Source organism: Poecile atricapillus, chromosome 17 (genome assembly GCF_030490865.1).
Source record: "Poecile atricapillus isolate bPoeAtr1 chromosome 17, bPoeAtr1.hap1, whole genome shotgun sequence".
NCBI classification, from domain to species: Eukaryota; Metazoa; Chordata; class Aves; order Passeriformes; family Paridae; genus Poecile; species Poecile atricapillus.
Genome location: NC_081265.1, coordinates 5,940,920 through 5,964,499, shown reverse-complemented (window position 1 = coordinate 5,964,499; position 23,580 = coordinate 5,940,920). Strand labels below are relative to the sequence as shown.

Genomic DNA, 23,580 nt, shown 5'->3' with positions numbered 1-23,580 from the left:
GTCTGCCCATCCAAGCCCAGGTGGCAGCAGAGAAATAAGGCTTATGAAAGAGCAAGAATTGTTTTTTCTGTATCTGCAGAGCACTCTGGTTACAGTGCACACACCTGTCTGTGCATTTATCATCTGGTGCTCTGATGTGGAAGGGCTGGGGGAGCCCTGGTGTGGTGAACAAGATGTTGGCCTGGCTTTTAAGGGTTGCCCATGCACAGGGTGCTAACACTGCTTTGCCAGTGGGATTAAAGATTTTCCTTTGGAGGTCTATGGATGAGAAGGTGAGAAACTTAAGTCAGAAGTTGCAGCCTGGATGAGGCTTCCCCTCAGCATCCAATTTTTGATGTCTTTGGTTGACTTGTTTGCTCAGGCTTTTGCAGTCTGCCCTCCTGAACTGAAATGACCTTGCAGGCAGTCTATAACATAAATGTGCATGGCTGAAGATGTGCTGTGGTTTCAAGCAGGAATTAATTTGCAGGAGTTGGATGGCCCATGTTCATGCAGGTCAGGCTGACCTTAGTGTTCCCTTCTGGCTTTGTAATCTCATGCTGAATGGAAGGCAGACAATCACCGTTGTGTTCCTGGACCAAAACTTGGGCCTCAAATGATTTTTTCAGCTTTTTGCTGGTGCATGGACACAGGGCTTGGCCCAGCAAGCAGCAGGAATCCTTCCCTCTACTCCCTTCATAACCTTTGATGTAAGCATTCTGTATTGTTTAAAAAAAAACCAAACAAAAATACCCCACAAAAATAAATACCTTAGAAGATTCAGGCAAGCACCTGATGAGTATTTGGAGGGACTGAGTGGGTTATCATTTTTTGGACAAGGATTTTGTTTGTCCTCTTTGATAACTGTGTGCCAGATGCAGTGACCACACAGAGAAAGAAGCAAGGCCAAGCTCACAGGGCTGGCACAGCCCTCATTTGGCTGCCAGAGCTCCTTCCCCTGCCCAGCAGGGTCTTCTTTGGGGACATGATTTTATTTCAGTTTCACTGAGCACTTGAAGATAAGGTTTTTAGTGAAAAGCTGCCCCCAAGTCCTTCACGAGGAGGTTTTGGGGGGTTTGTTTTAATGGTTGTGTGTTTTCCTCCCGCTCTGTACATTTTCCCTGCAGAGCAAAAGGGACCGCATGAAGGCCTGGCTGCAGGCACGGCTCCCCACCTGCTGCAAAGAGAGGGACTCCTGGTCCATCTTCATCTTCCCCCCTCACTCCAGGTAAGGCTGAGCACTCGGGCAGTGGTGGTGTGCTAGGATGGGTGGTAATGGTGCCCTCATTACAATGGTTCATCTGCCTGTTTATCCCATATGGGTCTCTGTGTGTCAATCCACAAAACTCCCAGCCCTTCCCCTGCCCCAGCATGACATCGGGGTTGAATAGCAAAGAGTTGCTGGCTGCAGAGAGCACAGGAGTATCCAGTCAAGACCCATAGCCCAGGGTGTGGCTGCAGCTTCATCAGGTTCATTTCCTTTGGCAATGACGCTCTGCACATTTTTCACTTTTTGGTGGAGTATGATGAGCTTGGAGCAAGGGAGAGAGGTGCAGCATCAAGCAGAAAAATCTGAATTTGCCCCACCACACACTTACAGCCCAGCAGAGGACTCCCAGACCTCCTCAGCCTGCCTCTCCACTGAACTTCTCTGTGCTCCCCCTTCCCTTTCTCTGAGAGAACACCCTCTCCTTGCTTGGAGGCCCCTGGCTCTGCCCTTGCCTGGCCATGTGGAGCCAGCTGAGCTCTGTGCTGCTCCATGCGTTCCTCTGGACACGCACCCAAGGGTTTCCCGTGCTGGAGCTGAGAGCCCTGGACAGTGTTCAGGTTCATTCATACAAAGATTAGAGAGATTTTCAGAAGCAGACTCTGGGAAATGTAATACGGTATTATAAATCCTGAGTCAGTGTACAGCCATCTGTCACAATAAATACCTTCTGTCCCTTTGTTCCGTGTGTGCTCAACCCTTATGGGCTCACTGGGAGTATTTCTTCCTTAATTTAAGCTAAACCTGAGCACCAGGAACCAGTTAGGGGAGCAGATCCAAACCTGGCTGTGTGTCCAAGTCGTGGAAGCAGCTGCCCCGTTCCAAGTGACCAAAGTCCCCTACAAACATTCCCAGGGCTTGAAATTTGTGGCTCAGTTCCGTAGCTCAGATCCCTTTCTGTTCAAAACCCAATCTGCCCTCAGTGTGTGGCTCTGCCAGGGAGAGGATTGGGAGATTGGAGCTCATCTGCTTTGACAGCAGAGTGCTCAATTCCCCTGCTATGCGTTGAGCTGCTGTGTGTCGCCCCAGCCAGTTGAGCATTAATAGCTAGTCTGTGTCTACTCTTTTTTTTCCTCTCTTGACAGATTCCGTCTGATGTGCAATAAAATCATCACTCACAAGATGTTTGATCATGTTGTCTTGGTGATCATTTTCCTGAACTGCATCACCATTGCCATGGAACGACCCAAAATTGAGCCTCACAGCGCTGTGAGTTCCTGAGGTTTTCCTGTGCTCTTCATGGAGCAAACACCTGTGGCTTGGACCCAACTGCTGTGCACTCAGTCTTGTTTTCTTTGTCTTTTTAAAATGGGAAGGTGTCAACACCCCCTGAGTATCCTTTGAATTAAGTGCAGCAACTCTCCTGGCCCCTACTCAGTCTCCTTTCAAAGCACAAGAGTGCAGATCGTGGCCTGTGATGTATCCAAGTTCTCATTTCTGGAAGCACAATCAAGGTTTTAACACATGACATAGCATGACATCTGTCTCAGTTTCCTTCCCTGAGAAACCTTCAAACACTTTTCCTCTCTCAACACAACGTTCACTTCTTCCATCTGTTCCCCACAGGCACATATGTGTGGTGTGAATGGAATGGGGGAAACTGTTCATTTCATACTCTTCTCTCCCCTTTGTGTATCAGCTTTGTTGTGACACCAGAAAAACTGAATTGATGCAGGCACTGCAATGCCAGTTCTTGGAACCTCTTTGTTCAAATACTGTGTGTAAGGATTCCTCAAACTAGACCCTCACAGCATCAGCATCCAGCAATCAGAGGGGCAGAACCGTCCTACTGATCTTTTGTTTTAGCATAGATTTGGGCTGAGATGTGCTGGGCTTTGGCTGATTTATTGCCCAAGACTGCTCATATCACAATCATATAGAATCCTGTTTTGTTGATGTAGGCGTGTCAGGCTGTTCACTTTTGTGGATTTTCAATGTAAGACCTTAAAACTGGAGTCTAGGCTGCTTTCTGCCTATTTTAAACATTCCCTAGTATTCCTTCTTACTGTAACAGTTTTCCCACCAGTCCTTTCCCTAAATCCAATTTTTTTTCAGTTCCCATGCAGTCGTGCACCAACTCGCAGCTGCAAGAAGAGAGCAGGGCTCCCTGCCAGCTGATGGAGCAGGAGGAGATCACCCTGCTTATCCCCAGATGGGGCACCCTGAGAACTTCCCTGAAAATCCTAAATGCTTCCTTTGAGCCCCTTGCTATGTCCTCTGAGAGTTACCCCACCCCAACACTGGCTCCAAAAGGAGCTGCAGGTGCATAGAGAAGGGAAATGGGGTGAGAAGTGTGAGTTAGAGGAGTCCACAGCAAAGTTCTGTAGCACACAAACCCAGTATTTCATACAGGAGAGGAGGAGCTGTGGTGTCCCCTGGCTGGGAGAATATTGGGAGAATACTGAGAGGAAAGGAGACAGGGACTGGTGTGAGGTTCACCATCATTGGGTTATAAAAAGGGAGCTGGACCATGGCCTGGAAGCTGCAGAGGAGAAGGGGAATGCTGAGCAATGGGGCAGGGGATCCAGGAGGGGTGCATGGGCCCTGCCTGTGCAGATGGAGCTTTCATCTGGAAACGACAGAATTAGTTTAGGTTGAGTTGTTTAAAATAATTGTTCTTTGCTTCCCTGAGCTGTGGATTTTCTAACTGCTTCAAGAGAGTTCTCTGTCCCTGTCCCAGTTTCAGCTGGCTTATCAGAACAGGGGCTGCTGCTGCGAGCCAGCATGCACTCCCCACTGCAGAGTGCATGACATGGACCAGGGAGATTATCCTTCAAAATAGCCACAAGCTTGCCAGGCAGGAATGCAGTATCCTCAGTCTCACCTCCGTGCTGTTGGTGTTTTATCTCCAGCTGTACAAGCAGCTCCCTATCCTCTCCCTCCTGCCCAGTGCCTGCCCCCCTACAGCAGCCTTTTGTGTGGCAGATAGCTAACAATAGAGATGTTTCCTACCACAGCTCATGCAATCACAGAACAGGTCTAGGACCTAATTAATTATGGACCCTGTATGGAATCAAGCTACTCTGTGGTTCCTGAGTCACTTCCAGTATATCGTTATCTGGAAAGCAAGAGAGTTGCCAAGGTGTTTTGTCTTGTTTAAATTACATCTCATTTTGAATGAGAGATCTGGATCTCTTATGGGACTGCTCTGTAGGGAGAGGCAGAAATAAATCCAAAATTGTTAAAAGCAGGACTGGGGCCAGTTGTGTGTGCTCATATGACGTGCACACACATCATCGTTCCTCCAGCCTCTGTCTTTTGCTGTCCATTTCTCAGTGCAGGGAGTCAGAAGCTAAGGATTAGGAAATGTGTAATTTACTTAATAATTGTTATTAAAAAGAAAGGTTTCTGCTAGCTATAGGTAGGGAACTAGTCCATGGGTTCATCTGTAATCACTAGCTGCTCTTGCTGAGTGGGCATGGTCTGGTGGATAGTGCAGGGGACTGTGAAATGAGGCTGTTGGGCTTCACACCAGTGTAGCCCATGGCTTTGGGCAACAGAATCGACCTTTTGGGGGCAGATCTCAGCTGGCATAAACCCCCAGAGCTTTGCTGGCTTTGCTGGAACTGTGATAACTCAGGCCAGCTGTGCTTCAGCATCCCACAGCTTCTGCTGCTTCACAGCTCTGTCACTCTAATATTGACTTAATTTCTGGGAGAATTGGGAGCTCAGTGACATTTACACGATGCACTGATGTCTGCAGGTGAGAGGCAGATAGAGATTTGTCAAGCATGTTTCAAGGAGGGCACATCTCCCCGTTTCCACTATGGGGAGGAGGGTGATTTGGGGGAAATTCGGGAGGATTTGGAGGCAAGTGGGGTTTGGGGGTAAGGTGCTGGAGGCTGTCCCTGTCCGTGGTGCTGACACAGAGCCTGGCAGGGCTCAACCATGCGGTGTTATTGTCTAAATATTTGGATTTTCTCCTCTTTGCAAGCAAACAGTCCAAGATTTGTTTCAGCACAGAATCAGGAGAACAGTTTTCCCACCCAAATATGCACTGGGGGATGCACAGCTGCACAGAGCAGGCTATAAAACATTGTCTCTCATTTTCTTTTTCACAGGAACGGATCTTCCTAACACTCTCCAACTACATCTTCACAGTCATCTTCCTGACTGAGATGACAGTTAAGGTAAATGCAGGTGGAGGATGAGTGTGTCTGTATTATATTCGTTGTTTTTTATTATGGTGGGCTCACAAAACCCTTAGGTCTACCAGCTGCAAATGAGGTGTAAATTTTTCTCTTCTGAATCTTACTGAGATGCCCACCACATGCCTTATTCCAAGCAAGCACATTTTACATCAGAACAATTTCACTCAAGTTGCTCTTGATTTACACCATTATAGGAGCAACGGGATCCTTGAATTCAGCAATCCTGCCCTATTCAGCAAAGGTCTTGAGTACATGCTTAACTTCAACCATGCATGTAAGTCCCATTTTCTTCAACAACCAGTTGACCTCAACAACCTAAGCTGCTGTGTGCTTTCCTGAGGAAAATCCTTTGCTGGATTTGAGGCAGGAGGCTCAGAGACCCATGGCTGTGAATCTCTCTTGTGTAATTCATAATCATCTCACTGAACAATTGTTCTTTCTTTGGAAAATTTTTCTAGTTTCTTTATTTGCAAAGCTTGTACATGATTGCTTGGATCAGCCACTCTGAACCTTCTCTCCTGCAGTCTATAGGAATAAGATACAATCGAATTTTTTTTTTATGCCAGAGCTAAAAATGTTAGGAACAGTTTTGTGCAAGTAGATTTATCTGCATTAAAAGTACATCAGCTGTAAGGGACAACCTGGGATGTTTCTGCAGCGATATTTTCATAACTCTATCAATAGAACGCTGCTGTTTTGTCTAATTAGGCTTCTGTACTGGGAAGTAAGCAGACTCACAGACTAGTGTCTGTAAATAACACATTCCCAGCAGGTTGCTAACTGCAACAAACACTTTGGATCCTACAGTCATAATTTCTTGCAACTTGGTGTCTGGGCAGGTGGTGGCACTAGGCTTGTGTTTTGGGGACAAAGCCTACTTGAAGAGCAGCTGGAATGTGCTGGATGGGGTGCTGGTGCTCATCTCCGTCATCGACATCCTGGTCTCGATGGTGTCGGACAGCGGCACAAAAATCCTGGGGATGCTGCGGGTTCTGAGGCTGCTGAGGACTCTGCGGCCCTTGAGGTAAGCAGAGGCAGGGCAAGACCCAAGGGATGGAGCACGTGTGTGCCAAAGTGCTGAGCATTTGTGCAAGGGAAGGGGCAGGTGAGACAAGGGCACAGATTCTGTCCCCAGTGTCATCCCAGCCTCCTGCAGCTCTGCAGACAATGACAGTCCGCAGGTCCTGCTCAACTTCCAGAGCTCTGCGCCCTTGCTGTGTTTTGGGACTGGCCCCAAGTGGAATAGGAAACTGATCAATGCCTCTTTTGCCCATTAAAACACACATCCCCTGCTATTTGTGTTCTCATTTGCTCTGTGTAAAGTGCAGCTTAACAGCTTCTTCTCCCCCTTCAGGCAGTCAATGGCTTTCATAACAAAGGAGGAAATTAGTAGCAGGTGGTAGATCATTTTTAAGAGACTCAACTGTTGCTTAACCTAGAATGCAAAGATTTTTTTCCCCAGCTCCCCATTAATTTTAGAGAGACATTTACTTTGAAAATGACCCAGACAAGATGAAAAAAATTGTTCTACTAAGTTGGCCCCTCAACTCTGCCCGTAGGCAGCATCCCGTGCTCCAGGGACAGGCACCACTCTGATAAGAACCTGCCCAAGGACCAACCTCTTCTAAACAGGCATCTGTTTGTGACCTGTACCCTAAGGCATGAGGGTTTCTCTTCATGCTAAATGCAGTTCCTCTTTAATACCATTGTTGCTGCTCCTGTTATGCTGCAGCTAATAAACCTTCCTGCTCAAAGCATCTTTGTGTGCCTGTCATATCTTACTGCTGCTTCCTCCATAAAAAGGTTTGCTTTGAATCAGGATTTTTCTCTTTCAGAACAGAAAAATAGGACCCTGCTTCTGATAGAAGATGTTGTTTTACTACTCCTGCGTGAATAATAAGTTTATAACAATGGCCATGCCTATACATATCTTTCAAGTATTCTCAACGGCTATAAAGGACATTTTGTTCAATTGGTCTGTATTTGTGTGTTGTGCCTGGTGAGTTTTAGGATGTGAGCTGCTTTTAATCATTTTTATCTGGACAGATACCATTGGGGTAGTTCAGCTTCCTCACCATGTAAGTAGATTGTATTCCTATGTGACTCCAATTCAGGCTCTTCTCTCTTTGTGTGTCCCCTGGTATCTCATGTCAGCTGCAGTTTCTGGGGTAGTATCTGCCCAGTTGTTGATGGGTAGATTTGCTCTGATTCTCTGTTTCTGCTGATTTTTGACCCTTGTTAAGAAAACATATAAAATAATCTAGATGGCTCAGAATAAAAGAAGGATTGATTTCTTTTCTCTGAACCATGGAACGCAAGTTTCTCTTTTGATGTTCCATGGTTAAATCAGATTTAAAGAGAGACATTTGGGTTATGCTGATCTCTGCTGGAGTCACCTGTCTGACCTGGTCAAAGCCTGTATTCTTCTTTGTACATCTGTAGGGCTGTCTGGCCAGGACTTGGTCCTTTATTAACTGGAGCCTTCCTCTGTAGTCACTTATGTGCATGAATAATCTGCAGTTATGGGGAATAATCCACTCAGTAGCTGCAGGCTGAAGGAATACCTGCCATCTGAAGCATGTGTGGGACTGGGCTCTTCATTGCTATTGCAATTCTGTTGGTATTTGATTCATTTTCTCATGAGAGTGTGTGTTTACAGTCAAAATGCTGCTTTCTACTACAAAGGAAACGTAAAAAAAGACAGCAACAAACCCATTCCCTAAATATGTTCAGAATCAGTTCTGTCCTCCCATTATTAGATTTGTAGGAAATGAAAAAGCAGCCATCAAACTGGGGGCTTTTCAATGAGTCATAAATCTCTGCCCATCTGCCTGGGTGCTGCACATCTGGGCTGCCCTGAGCAGCTCTGCCCACATCTGCCCACATCTGCCCACATCTGCCCACATCTGCCCACATCTGCCTTTGCCAGGGGCTCCGTGTGTGGCTCAGGGATCACATCCTCACTGCACAGCCTGGGATGTGGCGCTGCACCAGCGTGGGGTGACAGCTGGGACAAGTCACCTGAGGTCTTTGCACTCTGTGGCTTCTTTACCGTGGCTGGGTGAAGTCTCTTGTGCAGGCTGAGCCAGTTTTTCTTCTTTGGGGAGGTGTAAGGTAGAGACCAAAACAAATGCTCCATTCACACCACTGTGTGTGTCACACTCAGCTCAAGGGTAGAGACAACCCTCATCATCTCTGTGTTGGTTTTCCCACTGGATGACCTGGAAAGGGGATTCTTGCAAAAGATCTCCCTCATTCTGTCTCTGATTTTCTCCTGTGGAAACCACCCCATTGCTTTATGCAGCACACAAAACCCCACACATTTCTGTCTAGTCATTAAAAAAAAACTGTATGCCAATCTCAGGGTTTTAATTGCACATTTTATTATCAGCCTCCAAACTGATTCCATGAAGATTCAATCCCAGCTTTATGACCAGAATTCCAAAAGCAAATTCACAGAGGAATGACATTTAAAGATGTTTCCATGACCCTCTGATGTTTCAGCCAGTAAAGGCATTGCTTATACAATAATATTCCTTCCTAATGCATTCTACCTGCTGTCGTTGGGATCAAGTGTTATAGTTTAAGATACAAGAGAAATCAAAATTAAAAATGTATTCAGATTTAATGTGGGTGGACTTCCTGGCTGCTTTACTCCCTACAGAGCTCAGGCTTACACTTCTAAAGCACACAGATAAATTATTCACTTTTATACTATCATGGTCTAATAGTAATTTCATAACTCTCTTCTATCTGTCATATTATCATCTTTGCTAATTTTCTTTTAATCTGTGGAGGAAGGTCTTTATTAATGTTGATCTGTTGCTTCATCTAAGTTCTGCTACTTCTTCTGAGAGCCCTCCTCAGGAAGGCTTAATGTTAATAATGGATCCAACTAGGATGATGTTGGCAGTGGTTTGGAGCATCTCACACCAGGGGTTCAACAGCACTGGGAATCCTCAGACCAGAAGAACCAGGGGGAATTATAGGGATTAACATTTATTCATAAAGAAGAAAGAATGTCTTATTTCAATTTTTCCTGTTTGTCATATGCCTAATGCAGACTAGAATTGTGCTGAATGGGACTTTGTCAGGTCTCCTCTTCTTGCACAACTGCAGGGCTCCAAATCAGCCACATCCTTCAGCCATAAACTGCAGGGGTGTGGGTCAGATAATCAGATTTTACAGGCCTGATAGCAGCAGGACCTTGGCAGTACTGATGAGGTGTGGGGATGCCGTATTTTGACATATTGGGGGTGGTACTAATAACCTGGAAAAGCTGAGAATTTCACTGACACTTAGAGAATTGTCAGACCCTTAGGAGAATATCAGGAATCTTCACACAGACTTGCCTCAGTGTTGGATCAGGTCCTTAGTCTGAGGCAGCTCCAAGGTCTGAAGGTTTCCATTAGTAAGAACTATTATATTTCAAAACCTTTCCAAAGTCTTTTCTCCCTGTAGTGCTGAAAACAGCACTGGCATGGAGCTAAACTGGTGTCAGCTTTTACCATAATTCTAATTATTCTAATGCATTCCAATTTGAGGAATTCCCTGGTTGATCAAAACACTTAAAGCAGACAAATGCTACTGTTTTCCAGTCCTTTTTTCTTCAACATGCACATGACATTTCAGACAAGTAACCTCTTGTTTTCCCTCTCAGCTGAATACAAAATAGTACCTCACGGGGGAAATCACTTTATTATTTCTAGAACAACATTTCTTAATAAATGTTGGAGAAAATTATCAACTTTAAACTCTGGAGACTAAATTCCTTCCTTGTTCCCCAAAATTTAAGGATGCTCCAGTAGTTCAGACCATAGACCTTCAGTTTAGAAGACATGGCTTTGGTTCCATCCTGCATGACAGTGGACAGAAGTCCACTCTCCCTAAAGTCAGGATCCCTAAAGGCACCAAAGGACCTAATTTACATTGAAATAATTGGAATTGAGTTGCCCTCTTACCTCTGAGAACGTGGCTTGCACTCCTCCCGTCCCTCGGTTTCCCACCTGTAGTTTGGCAAGTGTTGTGTTTCACCCAGGACTCTGGAAGGGATGGGAGGGTTGTGGAGGTCTTTAGTCCATCTGAGGAGCTGGAGGAGATGTTCAGCCTCAGCCTGCCCAGCCCATGGCTCACTCTGTGCACTCAGACATGGCCTGTTAGGCTGCATTACCCAGCTCATTGAGTTGGGCACACTGAGCTGCTCCTCAGCCCCTCTTTGCTGGGCTGGGCTCAGTTCTCAGCCCCATGGCAGCAACAGCAAGGTCTCCAGGCTGGGCTAATCCCTCTGGGCAGCTTTGGCAGTCCCCACACTGCTCATGGGGTGTGCAGCCTTCTGCTCCTTCAGCCATCTCACCCTCCAGCTTCTTCCCTAAAATATCCAGATCTGAGTGTCAGGAAAACCGAGGTGTCTGAAACAGGGAGCCACAGCAGCCACCTGGCAGATCTGCCCAGTGTGAGGAATATCATCATCTGCTCTTTGTGTTTCACTGGTAAGAGAGTGGATAAAAATACCACCATCTGTTTCTTTCTGAAAGTGCTAACTGATGAGTTACCCTTGACATTTTGAGTAAATATTTAACCAGAAAAAAAAAAAGGAAATAAGTGTTAGCTTTTCAGGATACGGTTTAAACCCAGCAGTTCTGGTAAGAGATGCTGGCCATGCATTGAGCACTGCAGGTCACTCAACTTGCAGGTCCTGGGGAGGAGAGGGATGGTGCAGGCTGGCTGTGGTCTCAGGTGAGGCCACACATGATCAGTGTGAATGTGTCCATGGGGATCTCTGCTGAGAGCACCATGCCCAGGAGAGGAACTGGAGGGGAATTTGGGCTCTGTCCAGGCAGCAAAACTCCAACAGTGCTTCAGGTGGTGGAGCCAGACTTAGGGAGGAATGGGTGACCTGGTGAGAGGACTCCCACGCTGAAAGAGAGACCGAGGTAGAAACTGGAATGTAGAGAAGTTTGTGGCACATTTGAGAGCCAAGTGTTCAAAGGGGTCACCAGCAGCACCCAGAAACACACAGGCACTTCCCTCCTCTGACTTTCACAGCATTTAACTGCTCCTGACTCATGAAAGCAGTTTCTATGGCATCAGTACAAACTGATTTACAGAGGTGGTGAAATGCTTCATTCCAGCTGGCAGTTCAAGAGGAAGGAGGCATGTAACCTCTTCAAATGCCTTTCTTGGTCCCCACCTTCAGGTCAGTGAGGCTGAATATCTCGTTCATCTTTCCCAGCATGGGGAGATGGCTTCTCTAAATCACACAAGACTTGTCCTTTCTTTGCAACATTAACCTTGAGAGTATAGTACAGTTTCTGCTTTTTTTTTGCTTTTTTATTTCTTCAGTCATGAAGTCCACATTATTCTTCTTCAACTTTTTGATGTGATCTAATCTTGTGTTATGAAATTCCGTGTGATACCAGAGAGGAGCTACAGAAATTAGGTTAAATGCTTCTGGTGCTGCCAGTGAAGATTCACCTGGAAGACAGCAGTGTTTTAGAGCTGAGGCTGTACAGTGGGTATAAAGCAGAAATTGTGATGGTCTGAGGGGGTAACTCAGGTCTCTGTACACAGCAGCACTATAAGTACACAACAGATTATTTTTTTAAGATGAGAGTGGTGAAAACAATGGCACAGGTTGCCCAGAGAGGTGATAGATGTCCCATCTCTGTAAAAATATCAGGGGCTACTGGGCAACCTGAACTAGTAGGAGGTGTCCCTGCTCATTGCAGGGGGTTGGATTAGATGACATTTAAATGTCCCTTCCAACCCAAACCATTCTGTGATTCTGTAATTGCTGCAGATGTGCAGGGAGATGTGTAAGAGTGGCAGCTCCATTTCATGCACTGAGACAAATCAAATGTCTTGCATAAATCTGTGTAGGATGTGACAGTGGGAAGCCTTCTCTTTGTAGTCCTAGACAGGCTACAGGCATGAAAGTCTATGTCTGTGGATGGCCCAAGCAAAACAGCTGAATTTTCTGGCTTGGCTCCTCATATGTTTTCTCCTCGTCTTTATTTATGCAAAGCTGTATAAATTAGGCAGAGATCCTTCCCTCCAAGACCTCTGTGACTTTACAGGTCAGTCTTCCAGAAGTGCTTTTTCCATCATGATTTTTGAGTAACTTGTCATTCTAAAAAATTTTCTGATGCTATGTTCTTCATATATTCTATCTTGATAGGAGGCAGACCTGGGCAGGAACAGGACTAAGAACTTTTGTAATTACTTTCCCCTACAGAGTCATTAGTCGAGCCCAAGGACTGAAGCTGGTGGTGGAGACTCTCATGTCATCCTTGAAACCCATTGGGAACATTGTGGTCATCTGCTGTGCCTTTTTCATAATCTTTGGGATCTTGGGAGTTCAGGTGAGTCCTCTGTAAGCCTCAGCACTTACCCCAAAAGTGTAACAAGCCCCAGATTGCCCCAGGTCAGGGTATCTGTGTGCATGGCACGGTGTAAGCCTTTCTGAGCTCAAACTGATGTCAGAATGGATGGGGTGTCTGTGCTCACTGCAGGGAGTTGGACTGGGTAACCTATAAAGGTCCCTTTCAATCCAACCCATTCTGTTATTCTATGATCTCCCCTCCACCTTTTTTTTTTAGTTACAAACTGATGGGGAAATAGAAACTCGAAGCTGAAATAATTGGCTTTTAAACTCCACAGAGACCTTGAACTGGAGATTCATTCAGATTCTGACAGTTTGTGTAACTGAGAGCTTGCAGAAACAAAGATTTCTGAGTCTGTTTCCTGCCAGCTCTGCTGGCAATATCCTCAGTCCCAGGAGTGCAGGAACCTAGGGGAAAAGTGACAGTTTCCAATGCAATTGGTTTCTCATTACCTGGGAAGAGGAGATTGCTTCATATAAATATTCTGATATAACACTTGTTTCTAAAGTTTATCTGATCTGTCATAGCTGTCTTTTGGAAAGCAACTCCATTTGGCTGTGTTTTGGAAAGGTGTCCTATATAATATTTTACACTAACATACTGCTTAAATAATAAATACAGCATTGAAAATAAACAGGGAAGAAAATCATGCCATCCATAACCACCTCAGCAGCTAGACTGGTTTAGCATTACAGCATAACAGCATCCATACATTATATTAAACAGATTCATGAAACTAAGCATATCCCATAAAACAATCTAACACTCAGACATGAGAAAATTTATGCCAGACAACAAAACTTGCAGGATGCTCTTTGAATTTCATCCCTGCTAGTTGTGATGCTTTCCCTGGTGACTTGCAGCTTTATGTTAAATTGTCATGACTATTGATGTAATTCAGTGATACAAGCAAGACTGATCCTATATTCGGGATGCAAAATTCTCAGTTAATATTTATGTCTAATTAGCTGTAAGATGAGGCCAGAGCTATTTTCTATAAAAAGATGGTATCTCAAAGTTACAGGTAGTTTTTCCATTTAAATATAAGCTGGGGATCAAACTAGCCGTTTCTAATGCTATTAAAGTCCAGACATCAAAGTTTCTAACAGCATGTCCTCTTAGTAAAACTGTTTTGGTTGTAGAGCTGCCCATGTGTGAATTGTCAATGATAAGATACAAGAAACAGGTGGATAAAGCAAGTCCAGTTGGAAACACTGGAGCTTTTCCTTTCAGAAGTGCCAAAATGTGAAGTACTGACAGGGATCAGTGTTTTTGCAAATTTGGCTTTGTATTTCCACACCCTGTCAATAGCTCTGTTTCTGCTCCCACCTGAGTGGCATTACAGTCCAGCTGCTGGAGAAGTTATATTTACAGACAATATACTAAAACCAGTTATTTGCCTTCCTGCTTAATTAAAACTTTTCTCTGTGAAGACTATATCTCCCCAGTCTGCCTTACCACAGATAGTGTTTCTCCATGGAAATTTCAGGGAATACTTCCTGCATCCAAAAATTCTATGATTGCATCGTGCAGTGATTAACTTTGCATGCCTAGAGACCATCTTCCCTCTGTTGATTTCTGAAGGAAACACAAGGAGTAATGTGTGGGTTTATCTTGTTCACTATTATTTCCACTGTTATTTGTCTAGAACAACAGATCAAACTCCATCAGTGTCTCTTCTCAGTATACCCAGGTGGTGTTTTAAGGAGCCTGGAGAGCAGGCTGCCATTTGCCCCCTCCTTCCCAACAGTAATGTCAATAGCTCCTGTCAGCAAATAAAAGTAGATTTGTTGGCTGTCTCCTGGGCTTTGATACCATCCATCCTGCTAGCATCAATCACCCTGTCTGAAGCAGTAATCATCTCCTGCCACTTTCTGTTCCATGTGTGGGAAGCACCAGGTCTAGAATTAAACACGTTCCTCATGCAGGTATAAATCAGGAGCTGACTCTCCAGGAATTGCATCTCCCCAAGCTTAAACCAAAGGAAATAAGCTCAGGATCAGGTACCCAGCACTGGCTGAGCTTGGCTCCCTCAGCTGTGCACAGGGAATATTTTCAGTGACCCTGCAGACTGCAGGCAGCAGGGGCAGAGCACCCAGGATCAGAGAACAGGGCAGGACTGACAGCAGTCGTGATTCAACACAAACATCACCCCCAGGGGCTTGTCTTCCCTCTCGAGTGTCCCCTTGTCACCTCCATGAGCAGACATCAGTCCATCACCGGGCCTCTTCGCTGCCACCTTTTCTCTGCTGACAGAGGGCCCCCGTTACACTTCATTTGTTGTTAACTGGGCTGAGAGTCACCAGAGTTGTTCCCCATGTGCTAAGAAGCCATTTGCTGCTCTGGGCTATTGGCTGGGGCTACACTCGAGCTGGCAACTCAGGAGCAAAGGCCTTTAGGCGAGTCTCAAATCACTGAACCAGACAGCTTAATGCATGAGGTGGGTGTCCTAAACGATGTGAAATCATGCATTTGCTCATTAGGTGCATATTATACAGGCTGCTCACTCTTAATAAACTGCATGAATGAGGTCAGTTCCCTCAGCAGCTCTGGTTGGCGTGGGCTGGGCAGAGAACCCCGGAAAAATGCCCATCACCACCTGTGTAGAAATCCTGGAGACTGAGCCCTGACACTTCCTCTCTTCTTTGCGTGTTTTGCAGCTTTTCAAAGGCAAGTTTTTTGTCTGCCAGGGGGAGGACACCAGAAACATCACAAATAAATCGGATTGTACAGAAGCAAGCTACAAATGGGTCCGGCACAAGTATAATTTTGATAATCTCGGACAGGTATTAATAGAACGGTAATCTGCTTCTTTGCTCCTTTACCTCCTTGACTTAAAATCTGTGGCTTATTATCCCATGGGATTTTCTTACAGGGCACTGCCAGCCACAGTAAATATTCAGTTCACATACACAGCCTTCTGTCTCTGTAAATCCCAAAGGCAGTGTTTCCAAGCAGGCATACACTTCTTTTTGGAACAGAACAAGCACATGTGGCTTCGTGGAGCACTTAATTGCTTCACTGCTACATAACAAACCAAATATATCTTGCAGAAAGGCTTGTCTAATAGAGCTGGACATTTTCAGCCATCTCTGCAACTCAGCCTTTTTTTAGCAGTGTGGTAAGAATTAATTAGTTGGGAGCAGTAGAGTCCCGAAGGGTGGAAATGAAGCCGCTTTTGTCTTCAGCACTGTGGTTTCCAAATTACTGCTCATTGCTGAAGCTGGCATTGGCATTGATAGATTTCACTGCCAAGAGAAATCTTGGTCATCAAAGTATCCCATTATCAGACAGGTAATGACATTCCTCAGGCAGGAAAGGGCAAAGAGGAGTAAGATGTTACAAGTAAAAGAGGTTTAGTGCCACCGTGCCTAACTTTTTTCCCATGTGTTTCTAGGCCCTGATGTCTCTCTTTGTCCTGGCCTCCAAGGATGGGTGGGTGGATATCATGTACGATGGCTTGGATGCTGTGGGAGTCGACCAGCAGGTACAGGCTGCAGCAGAGCTCTAACAAATCACTTCTCACACATTTTAGCTCTTGTTTTGCCAAGTACTGTGGGCTACCACACTCAGATGGGGTGATGGGATTAGGATTCAGGGTGGCATTTAATCCAGATTGTGGGATGTTATGAGTTTGGTGAAAAGTCTGGATTTGTACTCAACATTTTCCCTACAGATTTTGCAAGATGACTGGTGTAACTCTTGTTAGGAGAAGTGTACCTATCGAAGAATGGTTTGACTTTTTAAGCAGTTTGGTCATTTCAGGAGAAAAGAAGTGCTTTGTGTAGGTAGAGGTTTGCAGGGAGGCACTTACAGTAGCTGCAAAGGATGCTGCTGTCCTCTTCACAGAAGAGAGGTGGTGCTTCTGTCCTCAACACACATTTTAGGAGCATTCAGTTAAAATGTCTCAGAAAACTCTAATTTTCAGGAAGAGCAGAGCAACCTGAGCTGTCTGACAGGGCTGTGAGTCCTGTGGATGGCACAGCTGTATCAGTTTGTCCCCATTCTTCCTTTTGAGGCTCAGTTGAAATTTGCCTTCCTCCACTTTGCAGCCAGTCATGAACTACAATCCATGGATGCTACTCTACTTCATTTCCTTCTTGCTGATTGTGGCCTTCTTCGTCCTCAATATGTTTGTGGGAGTGGTGGTGGAGAATTTCCACAAGTGTCGGCAGCACCAGGAGGAGGAAGAAGCCAAGAGGCGGGAGGAGAAGAGGCTCCGCCGGCTGGAGAAAAAGAGAAGGAGTAAGGAGAAACAGATGGCTGGTCGGTAGTCTTTCCACATCTTTCTGAGTCCTGCTTGACCTTCCACACAATCCCCTCCTTCCCTCCCTGCCTCGTGTCTGCTGATAATTCTTCTCCCAAAAGCATGTCCAGCTATAAAATTTGCATGAAGGAAATAGTGTCATCTTAGGCTGAACAAGGAGCCAAGGAAGCCTTTTTAATGGCTGCATGATTTGCAATGACCTTTCCATTGGGGGTTATTGAAATTAAATAATAATAATAATAATCAGGCCTGGAGCTTCTTGGATAGCAGAGCTCAGTGTTACACAAATAGTGACAACTGCAAAGATCACTAGTGCTGGATGGCATCATAAATCTCAGTCATGAGCACAGCAGCTGATAACTTGATTCACTATTTGGTTTATTACAGTCTTGTAATGTCACAGTGATGTTACCTGTCCCATTTATCAAGCAGGTTTATTTATTGGCACAGTAGCACCACTGCTATTCAAGAATGTAATAAAATAATGGAACCATCTCATTCTAGTAATGCTTTAAAACTCCACAGAGAAACATATCAATGCATTTGCTTGAGAAATACAGATTAGAAGAAAAAAAACCAAAACAACCAACCAGCAAGGAGAGTAACTAACTAAACAAAACAGTGCTGGTGCAAATTGAACACAACGCTCGACTAGATGTGCAGGAGTGCAGCCCTGCCTGGAGGAGGCTCTTCAGGTGAACAAGGAAAGACCCCACTCCAAGTCTCCAACCTGACATTTGTCTCTTAGTGTCTTTTAATGTAGTTGAATAAGTCAGAAATAAGTTGGAGGTGCTCTTCTTCTTGCATGCTCTCTCTTCTGACTGAACTTTCTCCGTAGCCCTTCCTGTCCATGGCCCTGCACTTTCTCTCCCTGGTCAGTCCACCTCCTGCTCTCTCCCTGCCCTCTTTCACTTCTCTATTTTTGACAGACTTCAGGATTGTTTAAGAGGCTATCTTATCAGGTGCTTGTTCCCAAAACTGGTGGTATTAAGTCTGTTTTATTATTTAGTAGCCTAAGAGGTGTTTAATAGCTGTTACAGGAATCACAGAACATTACCACAGTGCTGCCTCTCTCACTTCAGCACTTCCCAACCATTTCTTTTGGTCACATCCTTCAGTCCCATGAGCTTCACAGGTTTTGTAACCACCAGGATGTGTCACACCAGCCCCTGGCCACCAAACTTGGGTTTATGCCAAGAACCTGGTTCCCTCACTGGCCACACTAAAGTAGGAGACTTCCTGCAAGAGCACTGGAGGACACATTAGACTGTTCTCAGTTAAGTGGGATACAGATGGAAAGACCTTTTTTTGTTGCTGATTTCTTTGGGGTTTTTTTTTTTCCCCTCAAGAAAATGCCTAGAAAGCTCTTTTGCTTAGTCCAAGCTCCCAAGCACAGCTTCAAGCTGATGAGTTAGAAAAGGATTTTAAAGGCTGGATAGAACAATCGCTATTTAAAGTTCCAATTTTGGAATGCAGACATTTCTGTACAAGAAAAATAGATGTTTTTATTATTAATTATTTTATTTATAATGCTAGAGGAACTAGATGAAGAAAAGATGTAAGTCTGGGCAATTTCCCAGCGGGAAGGAATCACAAACCATCCTTGGAGATAGTTATTCATTCAGTGCTATGAAATGCCTAATTAAAGAGGCAATAAACAGCTATTTTACTGAGGATCAAATATTGCTGAGTATTCAATTGCCATAAAAACCTTTAAAGAGCAAAGTATGAAGTCCTCCAAATCACTTCAGAACAGTTTTTCCAGTCTGTGCTCAGCAAAACATTGATTTTAATTGACCGTGTCCAGCTTTGCCCTCAGAGGCAACAGATGTCATTGCTGAACTTTGTTCTGCACAGTGGGAACCTGCACATGAAACCAAGACTGGGGCTGGAATTGTGCCAGCAACTGCACAGGGGCACAAAGGCACAAAGGGATTCCTTTCAGCTGGGTTTCCTGAGTGATCCCAGAAGCCCAGACCAGCTTAGGGATGTCAGCTACAGACTGCCATTGAAATGTGACTGGTGGCATGGTCATTTTCCAGTGACCCATGCATTTATCCACTCAGGTAGCGTGTTGGTAGTGGCTGGAAGCGTGTGAGGTCTGAGATGTGGGCAGGTGCAGGAGTGGTCACTGTGAGGTGTTGCTGTCCCAGCAGGAAGTGCCCCAGATTGTCCTTCAGCAGTGTCTTCTTCATCGTCGACTGAGGGGGTTCTTGGGGATGTCTTGGGCTTCCACCTGTGCCCAAGGGAGAAGCACAAGAGCCCTTCCTTTTTCACTTATGCCTGAGCCCACCCTCCACGAGGATCCCACAAGGAAACGCTCCTGGTGGAGACCGCGGAGAGCCCGAGAGCCACAGGAACCTCCGACGGGGCTGGGGAGTCTTGCCGTGTGTCCTGCCGGGTGATTAACGCCATTTCGTTCTTTTAGATCTAATGCTGGATGATGTATTAATGGAGAGCTCAGCCAGTGCAGTGCAAGGTACTGGGAAGCCGGCACGTCTCGTCCCTCTGAATGGCAGTGCTGTGTCACTAACGGCTGGCCACCGCGCCTGAGGCATCCCACTAAACCATGTGTGTGGTGCAAAGCTCGTTTGCTTCCTCCATGGCACACGCATCTCATCCTGAGCTGCAGGTCTGCAGACCTGCCTCAACACTGACACTTGCAAACCCTTAATTTACTCCTCGATCATCTTATGTTACTCAGTCTTTTTTTTTTTTTTTTTTTTTTTTTTAACCCCCTCTGGTTTTTGTTAAGACACTGTCAGATTTTTCATGGGTTTGTTTATTTTTTTTTCCCCCCTCCTATTTTTCAGTTCTTTCAGGTTTTTGTTTTTTTTTCCTAACGAAAATAATGATTGGACTGTGAAATGGGTCCTCTACTGTTGACTTTAGCTTTCTAATCACCAGCGTAGGAGTCTGAAAAATTTGCAGGTGTGTGTCTTTGGAAAGCTTAGGGAAGATATTTCAATATTTCTTTAGCCCTTGCTTATTGCTTCCCGCAGTGCTCCAAGGAGTGTTTTTTTCAGCAGGGTAAAATTCAGTATAGGACAGAGCCTCTGCTTCAATAGGGAGCTCAACCCCACACCAGCCCTCACTGTGGACATGGGATTTACTCATTGTGCTGCCCAGCATATAAATTCTGTGTGTTGATTAGGAGTTGCTCAATCCATGAAGCATCTTGTAAATTAAAACAAATAAAGATACCACCTCAAAGCCTTTCCAGGTCCTGGTGGAGAGCAGCTGGATCAACACTAATGGGGTCTGAGCTGTCCCTTTTGACCCACAGCTTGCTCACACCTCTCTTTCCCAGCCCCCTTCTCAGGATGATTCTCAGGGCTGCAAATCCTTCCCTTGCTCTTTTTATTTTTAGGAGAAGCTTTGATCTGGCAAGCATTTTGTTTAATTCATAACTTAAGAATATTAGCCTGAATATTTAAAGAGGCACCAACATAGAAACAAATATAGCTGTAATTTTCGACAAAAATAATACACCACGAAAATTGTGCCATTAAAACTCTCACCTGTGCACAGGCTCCCACTGCTTGAGATGGGAGCAGGGCTCCATCCATCTCTCTTAGATTGCATGGATCTCTGATTAAATAAAAATAGCCTTTCACTGCAGAGATAACTCAAGGAGAAAGAGGTTCTACCTTGTATTTCTAAGGCCTTGTTGGCAGTTATCACAACATGCTTTAATAAATCCTGAATCTCCTTCCCATTGCCATTCCTGATATTTATATTTCTTTGCTGTGTTTCTTGCTGCTCTTGCTGGGCCTCCTGGCCTCTCCTGTGAAACGGGGACAGAGTGAGGGAGGGGCTCTCACTGGCTTGGGTGAACTGGTTATTTTTTCTTCTTTTTGCTTGATTGTGACTCCTCTCTTGGTCCTACAGAGATGTATTAAGGCTATCTTATTTTATGTTATTTTTAAGGCACTGAACTCAGTCCAAACCTCTCCGTTATCCTGTGCAGGCTCAGAAAGTCTTAGCTCTTAAAATGTGTACAATTGTCAGGTCTGTGCTTTGTGTTTCCTTTTGTTGTCTTTTCTTTGGATACAGTGGTAGTGAATGTGCCATGCTGCTCTTCAGGCACCAACATGAGGAAATAGAAAGGTTTTATTTCTGAACCTGACTGTTGGGAATTTAAGGAATCAGTCCTCGGGTGCAGTAGATGAACCTCCTGTGGTTCAGTGAGGAATCTGGAGTTGTGACCCAAAGCTTGTCCACATCTCTGCACTTTCAGAGGGCTTCTTCTCTCTTTCTGTGAAGACAAGATGGAATTGTGTGTGTGTGTGTGTGTGTGTGTGTGTGTGTGTGTGTGTGTGCACACGCACTGCTGCCTGGTGCTTAGTGAGATATTTTATAATTTTATAATTTTCTTTTTTTTTCCTCCAAGTCTACATTCTATCACAACTGGAATCTTAACAGTGGAAATAATTTATCATTTTCCATTTCACTTTTTTTTTTTTAATAAATCCATTCAGTACAATAAAAGCCAAGTAAAACTCTGTGTTTAAATAAAACAAGTTCCTTCAGTGCAAACTACTTTTTAACCTAATAATATTCTTAATACGTTTTGTAAATCCAGCTGCGTCATGGGCTCACTGCTTACTGCTTTGCTGCTGTCCTCCAGATACTCAAACCTGCAAAGGAGTTAATTCCCTTATTACAGGAGAAGGAAGAAGCTGAAGGAGACAGTAATGGAATTGTCCCACTCTTGTGAATTCCAATTTCCTGTGCCCACGCACCTCTGGCTTGAAGTCACCTCGGGGAAAGTGGCAATTTCTCTCTTGACAGGGCTGTATTTGGAGGCAGATGCTCCTTGGGGATATTTTGGAGCTGCATGCCCATCTTGATTCCCCCCCCAAAAAAATGCAGCTCATGGGAAGAGAGCAGCCCCAGTCCCAGTCCCTGCTGTGCTGCAGGGACCAGCTGAGCCATGGGAGGCTCTGGGAGCTGGGGGTGGCACTGCCCAGTAAAAACAGGGGTACCCCAGTGCTGCTCTGCTGGGTGTTGTTTGACAGGTGACATCCCACAGCCATCAAATGCAATACAGGGATACAAACCCAGCCTGGGATCAGTGACCCCCAAGGGCACCTGACCTGGGAAAGGTCAGACAGGGATTAGGAAATGTTTATCCTGCAACAGCAATGGTCATTTCCTTTCCAACCAAACAGCAGAGAATGGTGGAGAGTTCCCAGCCCTTGTCAAGGGGATCAATTATAATCCTTCAGCTTGATGCCAAGAGCTGAGTACTCAAGCTTGGGATACAACCTGAGCTGAGAACCCATAGAATGATGAGCTAAAGCCAAGTGCACCTCGGTCCAGGCACTGCTCCTTTTGCCAGCACAGTGGGTCCCCTTGGACCACCATCACCCAGGATAAAGGGGCAGGTGGGACTTGCTTAGGCCACCTCCCAGCTGGCTACAACATCCCCATCCTAGCTGGGTTAGGAGGAGATTTCTCATTGTCTGAGCCAAGTTTATCCTGTGTAATGATCTCCAGATTTGACCCACTTCTCCCTCTGTCTTGGCCCCAGCCCTGGTGAAGCAGCTTGATTTACACCCTGTTTACCAGCCTGATGTTTCGTAGTGGGCTTTTGCTGTATTTCCTCATCTTTTCTCATTCTGCCAATTCCTCTTTGTTGATTTTCTCTCCTCCTCCTTTCTTTAATGCTATGTGTGCCTGGAAGCCACATTAACCTTTCCAGTAATAACCAAGACTAACCCAGAGCTCTTGTTGTTCTTGACACAGTGTATTGTAACAGTACAGTAATGTGGTGTTGTGTTAGTTGTGAAGTTCACCACTTGGAGTTTAACAGATGTCTGTATTTCCCAAGATGTTGGTATTGTTAAGTTCTTTATTGCAATAATTACAAGTGGCACTGTGTCATAGGGGGCACGGGCTTTGCACAGGGAGGAATTATACCAGATCTCAAATTCTCCAAATTCCCCAAATTCCCTGCAGAACTCTGCAGGGTTGAATTAAAGAAACTGTATTTTCACAATAGTAAAAACTGGTTTATCTGTTCAGAAAGTTCCCTGCCCACCTAGACACAGTGGGGATTTACCCCTAGCCCTCAGGCAGCATGTTAGCCTGTGTGTGGGGTCATCCCACGGGAGCATCCCTACGGCACCACGATGCATGGCTGGCATGGAGACACCGGGGAAGTGAGTGAAGACATGATTTGTAAGCATGGCTTGCCAAATCCCCTCTTAAAAAAAGTTAATGGGGAAGGATGGAACATTTATCACTGGGAATTTTCAAAGGCTGCAAGGGCATCCGTGAGAGCAGCATCCAGAGAGGTTTGGCTGTGGAAACCTGGGTGCTGGGAAAGGTGAACAGGTTATTTGGGAGGAGGGGGTGCAAGAGAGGAAAAGCCTTTGCAAATATCTGAACAATTAGCAACCCTGCTTATAAGGTCATGGACTGGCTAATCCAGGTGCAGGAGCCCTGCACAGGGAACATTTACAACCTCTGTCTAAATCCTCTCTCTGTTCTAACAGCATTGGTGCTATTCTGTAGGATTTGGAATTA

The 23,580-nt window shown here is 45.2% G+C and overlaps 1 protein-coding gene across 1 annotated transcript in view; it reads left to right on the top strand.

Annotated features, from left to right (window-relative positions):
* The window catches only part of CACNA1G (calcium voltage-gated channel subunit alpha1 G), a 142,052-nt gene that overhangs the window by 93,857 nt on the left and 24,615 nt on the right, over nucleotides 1-23,580 (top strand). The window contains exons 18-26 of the mRNA XM_058852357.1: nucleotides 1,107-1,207; nucleotides 2,332-2,455; nucleotides 5,308-5,376; nucleotides 6,237-6,421; nucleotides 12,632-12,758; nucleotides 15,440-15,565; nucleotides 16,177-16,266; nucleotides 16,832-17,045; nucleotides 19,475-19,525. Of these exons, the coding sequence (XP_058708340.1) occupies nucleotides 1,107-1,207; nucleotides 2,332-2,455; nucleotides 5,308-5,376; nucleotides 6,237-6,421; nucleotides 12,632-12,758; nucleotides 15,440-15,565; nucleotides 16,177-16,266; nucleotides 16,832-17,045; nucleotides 19,475-19,525 (1,087 nt within the window). The remainder of the gene's footprint in view (nucleotides 1-1,106; nucleotides 1,208-2,331; nucleotides 2,456-5,307; nucleotides 5,377-6,236; nucleotides 6,422-12,631; nucleotides 12,759-15,439; nucleotides 15,566-16,176; nucleotides 16,267-16,831; nucleotides 17,046-19,474; nucleotides 19,526-23,580) is intronic.